This window comes from Mchenga conophoros, linkage group LG17, assembly GCF_057382185.1.
Source record: "Mchenga conophoros isolate Kocher_MC1m ecotype Shallow Benthic linkage group LG17, M_conophoros_male_GT1.1, whole genome shotgun sequence".
NCBI classification, from domain to species: domain Eukaryota; kingdom Metazoa; phylum Chordata; class Actinopteri; order Cichliformes; family Cichlidae; genus Mchenga; species Mchenga conophoros.
The window spans coordinates 41,400,401-41,412,888 of NC_140542.1; the positions used below are offsets into that span (position 1 = coordinate 41,400,401).

The window sequence follows — 12,488 nt, forward strand, 5'->3', positions numbered from 1 at the left end:
TAACTGGGTACAAACCTAATATAAAACGTTTAGGGTCAGAAAATATTTGTATTAAAATTATATCCTGAATGAAAACTATGATTTTTTTAATGTCTTTAATGAAGGTAGGCTATTATAGACAAGTACGACCCATCTGGGCCATTTATCATTATGCTGTCATATCATTTGGATCAACAGTTTTCTTCTATAGCCTAGGGAGGGGGGGTTACAAAAAACATCTTGATAAAAAATCTAGTCTATATGGGAAATAAAAGTTAGAACACCCATAGGGAATTGGGGACTTCTAGTCCTCATGCACCAGCCATAGAATAGGAGTCCCAGCTTACATCGTACTTCCTAATGCTATGTCTTGGATAGTCTCCGGGCACCTTTGCAGAGCTTGCAGCTTGTGCCCTGATGGCTGTGGTAGACTCCTGCCTCTATGGATCTGGCGATTAGGTTCTGTTCTTGTGCTGCCATGATCAGAGCCTCCGTGTTGTCCTTTACTGTACTTATAGGATTTCTTGATGTCAGCTACTTCCCCTATCTGTTAATAGTACATCCCATGCATGGATGAGGGTCGACTGTGTCTCTCAGTACCGGTACAGTGAGATTAAATAAACAAGGAAAAACTAAAGAATTCCTCGTATTTGCTCCTGAGAATCACATACTGTTTGGACATAGTTCCTTAAAACGCCTCTAGAGGGCAGCGATCATGCATCGTGTGATCCTGACATGCACAGGAGAAGAAGACGGACATGTTAGCTTTGTAAGAAGCAGAAGAAGAAAATCACAAGTTTTGTAGATTTATCATACATGTGCTTCCGTCACCGAACGTAACAGAAGATGTGCCCTAGCAGGTCGTATGAGAAGACACAAAACAGCAACAGACTGACGCTACTGAGTAATAACCAGCAAAACTTAATGTGTTGAGTACGCCTGCGCGTTTCTACCAGATCGTCGAGCCGCCCTTCCTCCCCGGCAACTTGCACCGCAGGGTCCGGCGGACTGCAACTCACAACAACCCCGAGTTGATTTGCTTATTCGCTTGAGCGCTTTTTGAGACAACATGGAGAGCCCACGACATGTTAATAACGGTAAGCTAACGTGTATGTAAAGATTTCTATGTCGCAACGAGTTATTGGCTTTTCTTTTTGTGTGTGTGCGCCCGATTTTGAACATGGCGTACCCCGCTCTGACATGGCGGTATCGTTGTGCTACGTTACAGCGCCAGGGAGCTGCTGCGTGCGGTGGTTAGTGGAAGGAGCTCAGCGTCAGCAAAGATAGTTATCTAACAACGCTTTCGGTTATTTTATGACTGCATGCTTTAATGTAGCGGGCAGGGGTGGTTAACTAGCAGCAGGGGGTTGGCATCAGTTAGCAACCGAAATTAGCACTAACTGTAACAGCCACAGATGCTGCCTTCGGGGGCTTTAACCAGAGTAGCGAAGCGTTATGACACCTAATGTATGAAAGTCGAATAAACATTAAATATATAACGAGCAACGCCGTTTATATATTGTTATTCAAACGAAAAAGTGTGTTGATGTGTACATGTACTTTTACAGTCCCTAAGTTTTCCTCATTAGAGAGCCCGGGCTTTCACAGCCGAGTTTACCATCTGGGTAGAGACGCTCATGTCTGGTGCATCATAATTACGACGCTCTTGTTAGCCTGTGAATGTATATGGGGGTAGCCGTATCAGTCACCCTAAACTCCCAGTGCCTAGACCCACCTGAGGGCCCTGTTGTGCCAAAGTGTGGCAGATATTTCTGTTTCGTCGTTGTTGTTTTGTTTATTTATTCTCTGATATCTTTACTTAAAATAATTATATATAAAACGAAGAAATGATCTCTGTCTGCTTTATTGTATCTATATTTATAATGCTCTTGATCCTGATATTATTGCGAATTACAGACCTATTTCCAAACTGCCTTTTATCTCAAAGATTCTTGAAAAGGTAGTTTACAAGCAATTAATGTCCTTCCTAGAAGAACACGGTATTTTAGAAGTTTTCCAATCTGGTTTTAAAGCTTTACATAGTACCGAATCTGCCCTTTTAAGAGTTTTTAATGATGTGTTTTTGGCAAATGACTCAGGTGACTGTGTTATTATTGTGCTGTTAGATTTAACTGCTGCTTTTGATACAGTGGATCATAATATTTTAATTTCCCGTTTAGAGCAGTTGGTGGGTATGCGGAGTACCGCACTGCAGTGGCTCAGATCCTATTTGGCAGAGCGAACTTTCTCTGTGAAACTCGGGGAGTTTGTATCCTCTGTTGCTTCTCTTCAATGTGGGGTCCCACAGGGTTCAGTTTTAGGCCCACTTCTTTTCTCTCTATATCTCCTACCCCTTGGTAGGAGGAAACATGGGATTTCTTTCCACTGCTACGCCGATGACTCCCAGATTTATTTCCCACTTAAAAAGATAAATGGCTTCTCAGTAGACCCGCTGCTCAGATGCCTTGATGATATAAGGGCCTGGATGGCTTTGAACTTTTTACATTTTAATGAACAGAAAACAGAAGTGATGGTTTTTGGTGGCGCTTCTGAGGCCACTATTATAGATCTTGGTTCACTGGCACAGTATGTTAAACCAGTCATCACTAATCTGGGAGTTAAAATAGAGGCAAATCTTAAACTTGAAAGCCAGGTCAGAGCTGTTGTAAGATCTAGCTTTTTTCATTTGAGGGAATTAGCCAAAATAAAGCCTATCTTATCGAAACAGCATTTTGAGACAGTAATCCATGCCTTTGTTACTTCTAGGCTGGATTATTGTAACGCACTTTATTTTGGGGTTAGTGATGCGTCCATTAGGCGCCTGCAGGTTGTGCAAAATGCTGCAGCACGTCTTTTAACTGGAACAAAAAAGTTTGAGCACATTACCCCAATTTTAATTTCACTCCACTGGCTACCTTTACATTTTAGGATTGTTTTTAAAATTCTCTTATTTGCTTTTAAATCTCTTAATGGCCTGGCCCCCCCCTACCTCTCGGAGCTACTACAACCATATACACCTGCCCGTTCCCTTAGGTCCGCCAATCAGCAGCTCCTTAAGGTACCAAAAACTAAGTATAAATCTAAAGGTGATCGTGCTTTTGCTGTAGTTGCTCCAAAGTTGTGGAATGATCTACCCTTGCATGTTAGGCAGGCCTCTTCTCTCTCTGAATTTAAAAGTCTTCTTAAAACATATTTATTCGCTGAAGCCTTTGGCATTGATTAGAGGGGTTGACTCAATTTGTTTTGACATGTTTCAATTTATTTTAGTTTTTTAGTTATTTATTTTATCTTATCTCATTTTAATTTTCTTTACTTATGCTTTTAGCATGTACAGCACTTTGTGAACTCTGGTTTTATGTTAAAGTGCTTTATAAATAAAGGTGGTATGGTATGGTATAATAAATCTAGTTCTTTCGGTTTGTTTATACAACTGTAATGTTAAACCTGTTGAAATTTCTGCTGTCCTCCTGGCCAGATCTCTCTTGAAAGAGATTTTTAATATTAATGAGACATTTAACCTGGATCTACCTTGCAACAGGAAAATTCTTACAGGCTCTCAGTGACTTCACATCATTACTGAGCAATATGTTTGACATATGTTGACAGACTATAACAACATTTTAAATTCCCATGCTCGTTTTTTGGCACATACCCCAAATCACTTTTTGGAAGACGATCGCTTTTGACACAACACACCGAAGCTCTCAATTGCAAACTTAGTGAGGTTCACTTCAGCTGTAAGTCACTGTGTAAAAGTTTTGAGCCACCTCTCATTACTTTGTATATTTCTCCCAAAGCTAGACTTTCTTGTAATTCTTTGTGATAGTTTGAACTATTTGAGCTATTATGAATTATTTGAGCACAAGAAAGGCTTCTAACTCAAGGGATGAAGCAGTGTTTCATCTATACTTAAGCGGCAATTTAGCAAAGAACTCATTTTAAATCGTATCTTTAGTCACTTTTACTAGCAGCCAGTGACATAAACACTAAATCACAGTAATAACACAGTGTGACAACATAAAATAGTAAGTCCTGAAGAAACGGGAAGAAAATCCTGCAAAGGCCTGACAATAGAAGCACCTTGCTCATCAGTTGAGTCATCTGCTCTTCACCTCAGTGGAAGGTTGGTTGTTGAGAAGTCATTCTTAATGAAGGGAAAGGCTGAAGTATGCTAAATCACCATGTAATGCCATCTAGCAGACATCTGATTAGGAGGTGCCTCATTTTTTTCACTGTTTCATTTCACTGTGTGTTATACTTGTATAACTATGCATGTGACAAATAAAGAACCTTGAACCTTTTAATCATGAAAAATGATTAAACACACTGCCAGTGCACACTATCGGTCATGGATTGGCCTCAGACAGGTCGTGAGTCTGGATTTCAACTTTATTGGAGCAGTGTGGGATCATCTAAAGATGGCTGACATCCAAAGAAGAGCTTTGAACGTCCTCCCAAAAGCCTGGAGAACTAATCCTGAAGACTAAAAAAATGACAAGGAATCTTCTGTGAGACAGTTCAGGATGTGTTGAACAATAAAGGCGATACCGGTGTACCAAATGCTCACGTTCAGGCTTGTTGTACAAACTTTTTTTTGTCATATATCCCTTTTTCCTGGCGAAATGTAAGCAAATGAGATGTGACTTGACTTTTTTTTGTTTGGTTTTTACAGCACTGTATATAATGCGTTACTTCATGTAAATGCAGTTGACCTTAAATCAGTGATCTTCAGCATTTATGAGCTTTCATTCATGTGGAAAGTTTGAAATAGACTCCACTGTCTCTCTTTCTCTCTGTGTTTGCATAACAGCAGTGGAGTTGCACCTCGTCTGATCTGTTTTTGTCAAACAATTAGTGTAACGGCCAGTGGAGAGCACATTAATCTAGTGCTACATTACGCCTCCAACCTGCTGTAAGCACTAATCCACAGGAAGTGTTCAGCATCATCGTGCTTTACTTCACTTTAAGAGTTCCCTTCACAGGTGGAAAGCTTATTCTGGCTATGCTCCTAAGCTTCTAACTTAATTTCTTTGTAACGGAGCATGATTTCTATCTGGGACTATTTAACCACAGCCTTCAACATCTGCTCCTTCATCCACTCCGGGACTTAATCCATTTTCAATCTTGAGCACCTAATGCAGAGATATTTTGTCATAAAGTCAAAGCAGTTGCTTCTTCACATTCTCTTGATAGTTTCCGTTTATTTTGCAAGGCTCCAGATTAATTTAATCTACAGTGAGTAACTTTTTAAATATTGTACAAATATTTTCCAGATCCACCTCTCCTGTTGCCATCTCTTCGCCTCTTCATACCTCCTCTGCGCCTGGTATCTGCAGCCATGTGGCACGTCGTGCAGGGGGGAAGCGTGCACGACTATGGGATGGTGGAGGAGTTCATCAGCACGGTCACAGAAATCGTCCCTGAGATGCTAAATGCAGATCAGAAAGCTCAGCTCCTCCTGGGACTCAGAGCACGGGTAAGTCCCTCTTGTGGAAGAGTGGCTGCCATAGGCGAGGTTTAGAGAAATCTTTGGGGCCCTTGATTGAAGTCACTGGAGGCTAACGGCTCTTTAGAGATCGACGCCGTCACCCATCTTTCTGAATTGCATTCTTTCTAAGAAGAGCAGAAACAGTGTTACTTGTGCTGTGCTGTACTAATGTACAGTAAAAAAAAACTATTGCTTGTGTAACATTAAAGCATGCAGACCAGTTCTAGTAGCTTCCCTAAATAAAACTGAGTGAGTTCACCAGATGATAAAGTGCTGCATGGTGAGAGAACTGGAAATTTTTTTGGGTTAGGGACTCTAAAATGTATCTCTTTAACTGTTATGTAGTTGTACAGCTGTTTATTTTTACCCTATAGTCATGTATAATACTGATAACGGATCATTTTTTGAAATCCTTCCCAAACATGGACAACAGGCCAATCCTGTGTGGCTGTGTTGTTTTTAGTAATGGTTACAGTAATCAGGGAAATGTGGTGTGCTGACTGTTTGCTGCCTTGTTTAATCAGGCCTGTTTCTAAGCCAGGAGAGTCCCTGCTGTAGTTGGACTTTGTTAATGTTTTTTTTAATTAATAAAATCTTGTTTCAGGTTGTTCTTGAATTGTGTCGGACCGAGCAGATAACGGACAGAGAAACCATCGAGATGCACCTGAACAGGATCAAGGCCCTCGTGTCGACTTGGGCAGCACAGGTTAGATCCTTTAGAAGAAAAACAAGTGCCCTGTAGGCCAGCAGCCTGGTCATAGTTTCCCTCCGATTATTTTTTTTTTTTCTTCCTAAATTGCAGCTTGTGATTTTTAGTTTTTTTTTTCCAGCCGTCTTTTGCAGATGTTGAGTTTCCAGAGTCCAACTTTGTGGATCAGGTTGAATTGTTGTTGAAGGATCCTGAAGAGAAGGACAGGTTCTTCCAGGTTTGTAACATCATGTGCTGTCAAACTCATGTATCCTATCTAATAATAGAGAAACAGAATATATAATACACATTTCTTTTCCACCCTCAGCATGTTTTCCCTACTGACTTTGGGCCTGAATATGACAGTGCTATTCAGGTTTTAATGCTGGACTTCCTGTCCAGATTGGAGAAGCTTCTTCCAGTTCCAGATATTCAACAGGTACTAGAATAAGTGTGGCAAAGCGGCCTTTCCAGCACTATTCTACTTCCCTAAATAAGTCCAGTTTGCATTTAAAAAAATTACAAATTTTCCAAGTAATCTTTCAAGTCAGAAGAGGGTTTATGGTGAAATTTTGGCCTTGGCTACCTTTTTATTTCCTTTTATTTGTATTTTTTGCATTTCTTCTCTAGACTGCTTCCATGCTCAGTGCCGTCCCTTCAGCTCTGGAGGAGTGTACACACTCGGTTCCTGACCTGCAGCACCTAAAAACTGTACTGCAATATCACACAACACTGGGACATTTCGACTGGAGCGGTGAGTCTCGTCTTGGGTCACGAGCACATTGTTGCTAATGTAGTCTGAATGGATGATGGACTTGTCTACAAACACTGTCCAGCTGTTCTCTGAGCTGTAGTGATCTCTGGCATGATCTGCTCATCTCAGTTGGCATACAATACAGCAGCAAAGTGTATTTAGACAGAACGCAGACATGTGGAAAAGGTTAGAAGAGTTTATTTGCAGTTTATTTTCAGTTAGGTTATTTGTAGAAAAAGTAACCTGATGAACATTAATGTTTCACTTTGAGAGAAGATTAAAATGTCCTCAACCTGTTACTAAAACAATTAAAGTTTAAATGGTCCACATTCTACTCTCTTTTACTTCTGTGGAAGAAATGTAACAAAAACTACATTTATCTCTGCTTTGCAGCATACCAACTAGGGCTGCAAAAATTAGTCGACTAGTCACGATTACGTCGACGATCGTCGACGACTGATTTAATAGTCGATGCGTCGTTTGAAGCTTTGTAAGATCCCAAAAGACGCAGGAATAAGTGGTAGGATTTAAGAGTGTAATAACGGACTGAAACAGAAGATGGCAGCACTGCATGTACAAGGATGCCAGCTGCCGTTAAACCCCGAAGAAGAACTAGCTCTGTCCCAGAATTCATAGCGCGGCCCAACGCAGTTGTCAACAATGGCGGCAGCTAGTTAGTTTTAATATTACTCTTAGTATTCTTTCTGGGTCACAAAATAAACGTTTGGCGAGAATGTAGCTGTGTAAACCTCAAATATCTGCTCAGTTTATCAAGACACCACATATTTTCAAAAGTGCTCCGACGTTTTCGGAGACGTCTGTTACCCACCAGCTCAATAGTTAGCCGGGGTTCAAGGCTAACTAGAGCCCGTGAGAACACCGGACTCCCAGCAAATCGTTTTCAAACCCACCGCTGTCTTTCGTTACTCAGGTTAAACATATATAAGTCACTTAGATAACTTAAATGTTATTGTTTGGCTTTTTTTAGTATTTTATTTGTTCCTGAGTAAATCGGTTTGGCTAAGATTAAAGTTATAGTTTTTACACAGCTGAATAAACGTCAAGCAGACAACTGATTATCAGAAGTGTGAGATGGTCGAGAATATACTCCGGTGTCCTGTTATATTTTAGATAACAAGGAGCAGACGGCTGAGTTTATTAAACTTCACTGAAACAATCTGCAAATTTCATTAAAATTTAATAAACTATCATCTTGTCTTTATTTTTAGTTAGCACATAATGATAGTTATATAAGAGCAGATGTGTGCTGGTGCAATAAGCTGTACGTTTTAAGTCCAATCGTTGCATGATCTGATTAGTCGACTAATCGCAGAAATAATCGGTGACTAGTCGACTATCAAAATAATTGTTTGTGGCAGCCCTAATACCAACCGATAATTGGTGGTCAGAACATTTTTCTTCTTTGATGGTTAACTAGTCTCATAACATTTGTCATAAACAGACCATTCATACCTAAAAACATCCAGCTCTTAAAATTAGGTGGTAGCACTTATTTTATTTTTTATTTTTTAAGCACCATCTTGACTGGGGTTCCAAGAGATCTGAAAATGTGATGTGAACCGATCGATGAGAGCAACTCATCACGAAAATGAAAGCTTTTACATAGTTTTATAAACCTGACAATAAAGGAAATGGCTACGCAAAAAACAACACCACAATCACACAGTCTGACACAAAGTCATACACCAAGCAGGAGGTATACCATCACTTAAAAAAAAAGTAATTGAGGAGTCTAGTTATGTGTGCAGTCAATTATATTTTTCAGGGGATTTTTTTGTTTCTTTGTTTCGTACATACAGCGTAGTGGCTTCTTTGTCATATTAACAATCTTCCAATTATATTTTGTGAATCTTTGTGTTAATCTGTGGAAAGTCCTCTTGCTCTTATATTGAAAGTTCAGAAGCTGCTAACCAGTTAGCTTGAGGTCTTCTTAATTCACATTTTTGCACTGGTTGGTGAACCATTTCAGTGCTGTGGTGGCCCACATAGTTTCTCCTCGTGTGGTCAAACAGCATTCAACTCCACCATCTTGGACTCCAGCAGGCAATGGTAGTTCATTTTTGGGCAGCTAGAGGGCAGCTCTAACCAGAACATCCAGCAGGTGAAGAGCTGCTTTATGACTGCAGAGCAAATGAGGACTACAGAAGCTTCCTGAAGTCCAAGATGGGCGAGTTGTGGTCCCTTCATGGGATTTTTATAATATCACAAGCACACTACTCACAACATTACAGGAATATTTGGACTAACACAGAATAACACCAATTCACAACCCCCAAGAGGGACTGGTTTAGCACTTGGTGGTCACTCTATTTTTTTTCTAGTTTTGGTGTTTGTTTGTGTCCTTGCCACTGCTAGGAGCATGGAATGGTACATGTAGGCCACTCAGGCTGCAGGAACCTTTTACCAGCAAACTGATATTATGCACAACACTACCACGAACACACTTTTGCTTTTTCTTTGAGCTTTGACACTCTAACAAAACTAATGCATTCTTCTTTCTCCTTCAGATGAAACTCAGGCCATTCCATCTTCATTTGGGAATTGCATCCTGTCCTCGCTGTCCCTTCCTCAGCTGGAGAAGGTTGTGATCGATCCAGACCAAATACAGTTACAGCACGCACCAGAGCAGCTGGAAAGCTGCATGACCGTCCAGGTGGAGGGTGAAACTGTGACGCTGCTGGACTACATCCAGATCGAACAGGCGCCCAGTTTGGTCGATGACCAAGAAGAAAATGTAATAAATGAGGAGGAAACGGAAGAAGACGGAATGCAAGAGGAAGCAGGCGATGCCTTAAAGCCGGCCGCTTTTCAACCACTTAAACAAAGCAAAAGACTTGAGTTGAAGAGAAGAGCCTTAAAAGATGATCAAGACTCAGCGACGGCTAAGAGACAAAGGAAAAAATACCCTAACAATAAAACATGTCCTGTGTGCAATAAGACTTTCCTGCGGGCGGCGGCCATGAGACGGCACCAGGAGATTCACGATGCAAACCGGGACCTTAAGTACAAGTGCACCAGCTGCGACAAACGATTCAGGGACCATTACGACATGAACAGACACACCATGCGCGTCCACGAAAGGGGGGAGATGTACAACAGCGGTAAAGAGGAAGACTCAGGGGATCCAAGCACCTCAGAGATGTCAGAAGACAGAAACTGCTCTTTTTGTGGGAAGTATTTTGCTCGCCGAGTGGACATGGAGCGGCACATGAAGTCTCACTCAGAGGATCGCCCATACAAGTGCTCTTTCTGTGAGAAGAAATTCAAGAATCCTTATGTTTTAAAGAGACACCAGAAGGAGATCTGTAAAAGCAGAGAGCAGAAGAAGGTAAGGAGGAAAGAGGCTCAGCGCTCAAATACGCAGCCAGCTTCGGAGGTGTCGATGGAGGGTAAAGTCTGTCCCATCTGCAGCAGGATCCTCCCCTGCACTGCAGACATTGCAAAGCATTTACGATCTCACTCCGAAGAGCGTCCCTTTATTTGCGTCACATGTGAGAAAGGCTTCAAGTACAAAGACACGTTAAAGAAGCATCAGATTATTCACGGTCATGAGGGCATCAGAGAGGAGCAGACCAAGACGGTGGAGCAGATTTTGGCTGAAGCCGAAACTTTTACGCAGAACTGCGTGGAGACTGGAGACGCTGATAAGCAGGAAAGTAATCTGGACACTCCTGCAGACACATGTGAGGAGCCCCCCGCTGTGCCTGTGCGAAAAGTGGCCAAAAAAGGCCTGAAAGTATGCCCGGTGTGCTCTCGAGCGTTTGACAGCGTCAAAACCCTGAACAGACACATACAGTGTCACACGGACGATCGGCCGTATCACTGCGTCCACTGCAAGAAGCGCTTCAAACACATGCACGGCCTCAAGAGACACCAGATTTACGCCATCTGTCACAAGAAAACCAGTCGATTCTTGTGGAAGAAGGAGCATAGGGCGGGGCCGAGCCAAAGCGACGCGAGCAGCGCTGACCTCCAGCAAGGGGCCCCTCTGAAGATCCCAGTGTGGTGTTCCAACTGTGGCAAGCACTTCGAATACCTGTCCGCTTTGAAGGACCACCAGGAGAACGTTTGCAAGCTGGAAATGAGGGATATTATGAAATGTGACGACTGCGGGAAAGAGTTCAAGAGCATGACCATGCTCAAAGTGCACCAGAGGATCCACGACCCCCTGTACTGCAAAGAGTGTGGGAAGATCCTGGCAAACGAGGCTGCCTTTGAGAGGCACAAGCTAATGCACAGACCTATGCAGTGCACAATGTGCGACAAGACTTTCACTTTACTGAGACGCTTGAGGGAACACTACGAGAAACAGCACAACTTCTCCGGGCCGTATCCCTGCCCGCAGTGTGACAAAAGCTTCATCCAGCTGTCCTACCTCGCCATTCATCAGAGAATCCATAAAGGAGAGTTCCCTTATGTTTGTAACTTGTGCCCGGAGAAGTTCAGGTCCTCCAACTGTCTGACGGTGCATCAGCGGAAACACACTGGGGAGAAACCCTTCCTCTGCTGGCAGTGCGGGAAGTGCTACCGCTCGGCCTCGGAGCTCACGGTCCACATGGGAACGCACTCGGAGGAGAGGCCGTGGGCCTGCACACAGTGCAACATGGCGTATCGTACCAAGCTGCAGCTCACAAACCACGTGGAGCAAGTCCACATCGGGGTCCGGTATCCCTGCAACAGCTGCGGCAAGCAGTTCATGAAGGAGACGTCACTGAAGAGGCACGAGCTCATCCACACAGGAGAGAGGCCGCACCAGTGCACCGTGTGCGGGAAGACCTTCCTGACCGCCAACGAGCTCAGGCTCCACAACAGGTACCACACCGGGGAGCGGCCATACAAGTGTGAAGTGTGCGGCAAAGCCTTCATCCAGTCGGGCTATTTGAAGTCGCACATGCGGATCCACACGGGAGAGAAGCCATTTAAATGTGACATATGTGACAAAGGTTTCAGGTTGTCTTACCACATGAAGAAACACAGGCGGACTCACGCCGGGAAGCCAAAGAGCTACGTATGCGAGGAGTGTGGGTTAGCGTTCCTCCAAAAAAAATCCCTTTGTGAACACTCGCTCACTCACGAATTTAAAGTGGAGTCATCTTTCACAGAGGAAGTGAGAATAGAGTTTCAGTAGAAATCCAAATCTCTCTTAATGAGATGGTTCACCAAAAACACTCTGACCGGTTTAAACGTTGGTGCTTTTGTTGCTTTCCATTCATTCTGATGTTCTGAAGAACATATCATTGATCTCTAAGACGTGTGTATCTAAAACCAGTGAACATTTTCAGCTTGCAAATCTTTCTGCAATAAAAAAAACTTGAATTTTACCATCTCTTCTTTGTTTTTGAATGAGAAAATTGCTTATGTTGTCTAGTAATTTGGGGTTTAGCCTAGTAGTGTGAAACGTGGCCCTGCACCTAAGCCAACCGAAGGATCTGAAACTCCATAAAGCACCCCTCCAATAGCCAAACCCACCTGTTCTCTGATTGGATAGTTAAATTTGTGATTGACATGACATTGGCCAATCAGATGAAAGAAAGAAAAACTGGGTCAAAATTCGTACT

General features: G+C 42.6%; 1 protein-coding gene across 1 annotated transcript; it reads left to right on the forward strand.

Annotated features, from left to right (window-relative positions):
- Positions 1-727: 727 nt before the first annotated feature.
- LOC146556017 (uncharacterized) lies at positions 728-12,224 on the forward strand. The gene is made up of 7 exons (XM_085252625.1): positions 728-1,076; positions 5,253-5,455; positions 6,072-6,173; positions 6,298-6,393; positions 6,484-6,594; positions 6,786-6,909; positions 9,438-12,224. The coding sequence occupies exons 1-7, from the start codon at positions 1,049-1,051 to the stop codon at positions 12,056-12,058; spliced, it is 3,285 nt and encodes a 1,094-aa protein (XP_085108751.1). The 5' UTR covers positions 728-1,048; the 3' UTR covers positions 12,059-12,224.
- Positions 12,225-12,488: the final 264 nt, after the last annotated feature.

Excerpts from the sequence above, each read along its gene's own strand:
- LOC146556017 (XM_085252625.1), top strand. The coding sequence starts at position 1,049 with ATGGAGAGCCCACGACATGTTAATAACG. Across the intron at positions 6,174-6,297 it reads TGTCGACTTGGGCAGCACAG|CCGTCTTTTGCAGATGTTGA; the intron begins GTTAGATCCTTT and ends TTTTTTTTCCAG. Across the intron at positions 6,910-9,437 it reads GGGACATTTCGACTGGAGCG|ATGAAACTCAGGCCATTCCA; the intron begins GTGAGTCTCGTC and ends TTTCTCCTTCAG.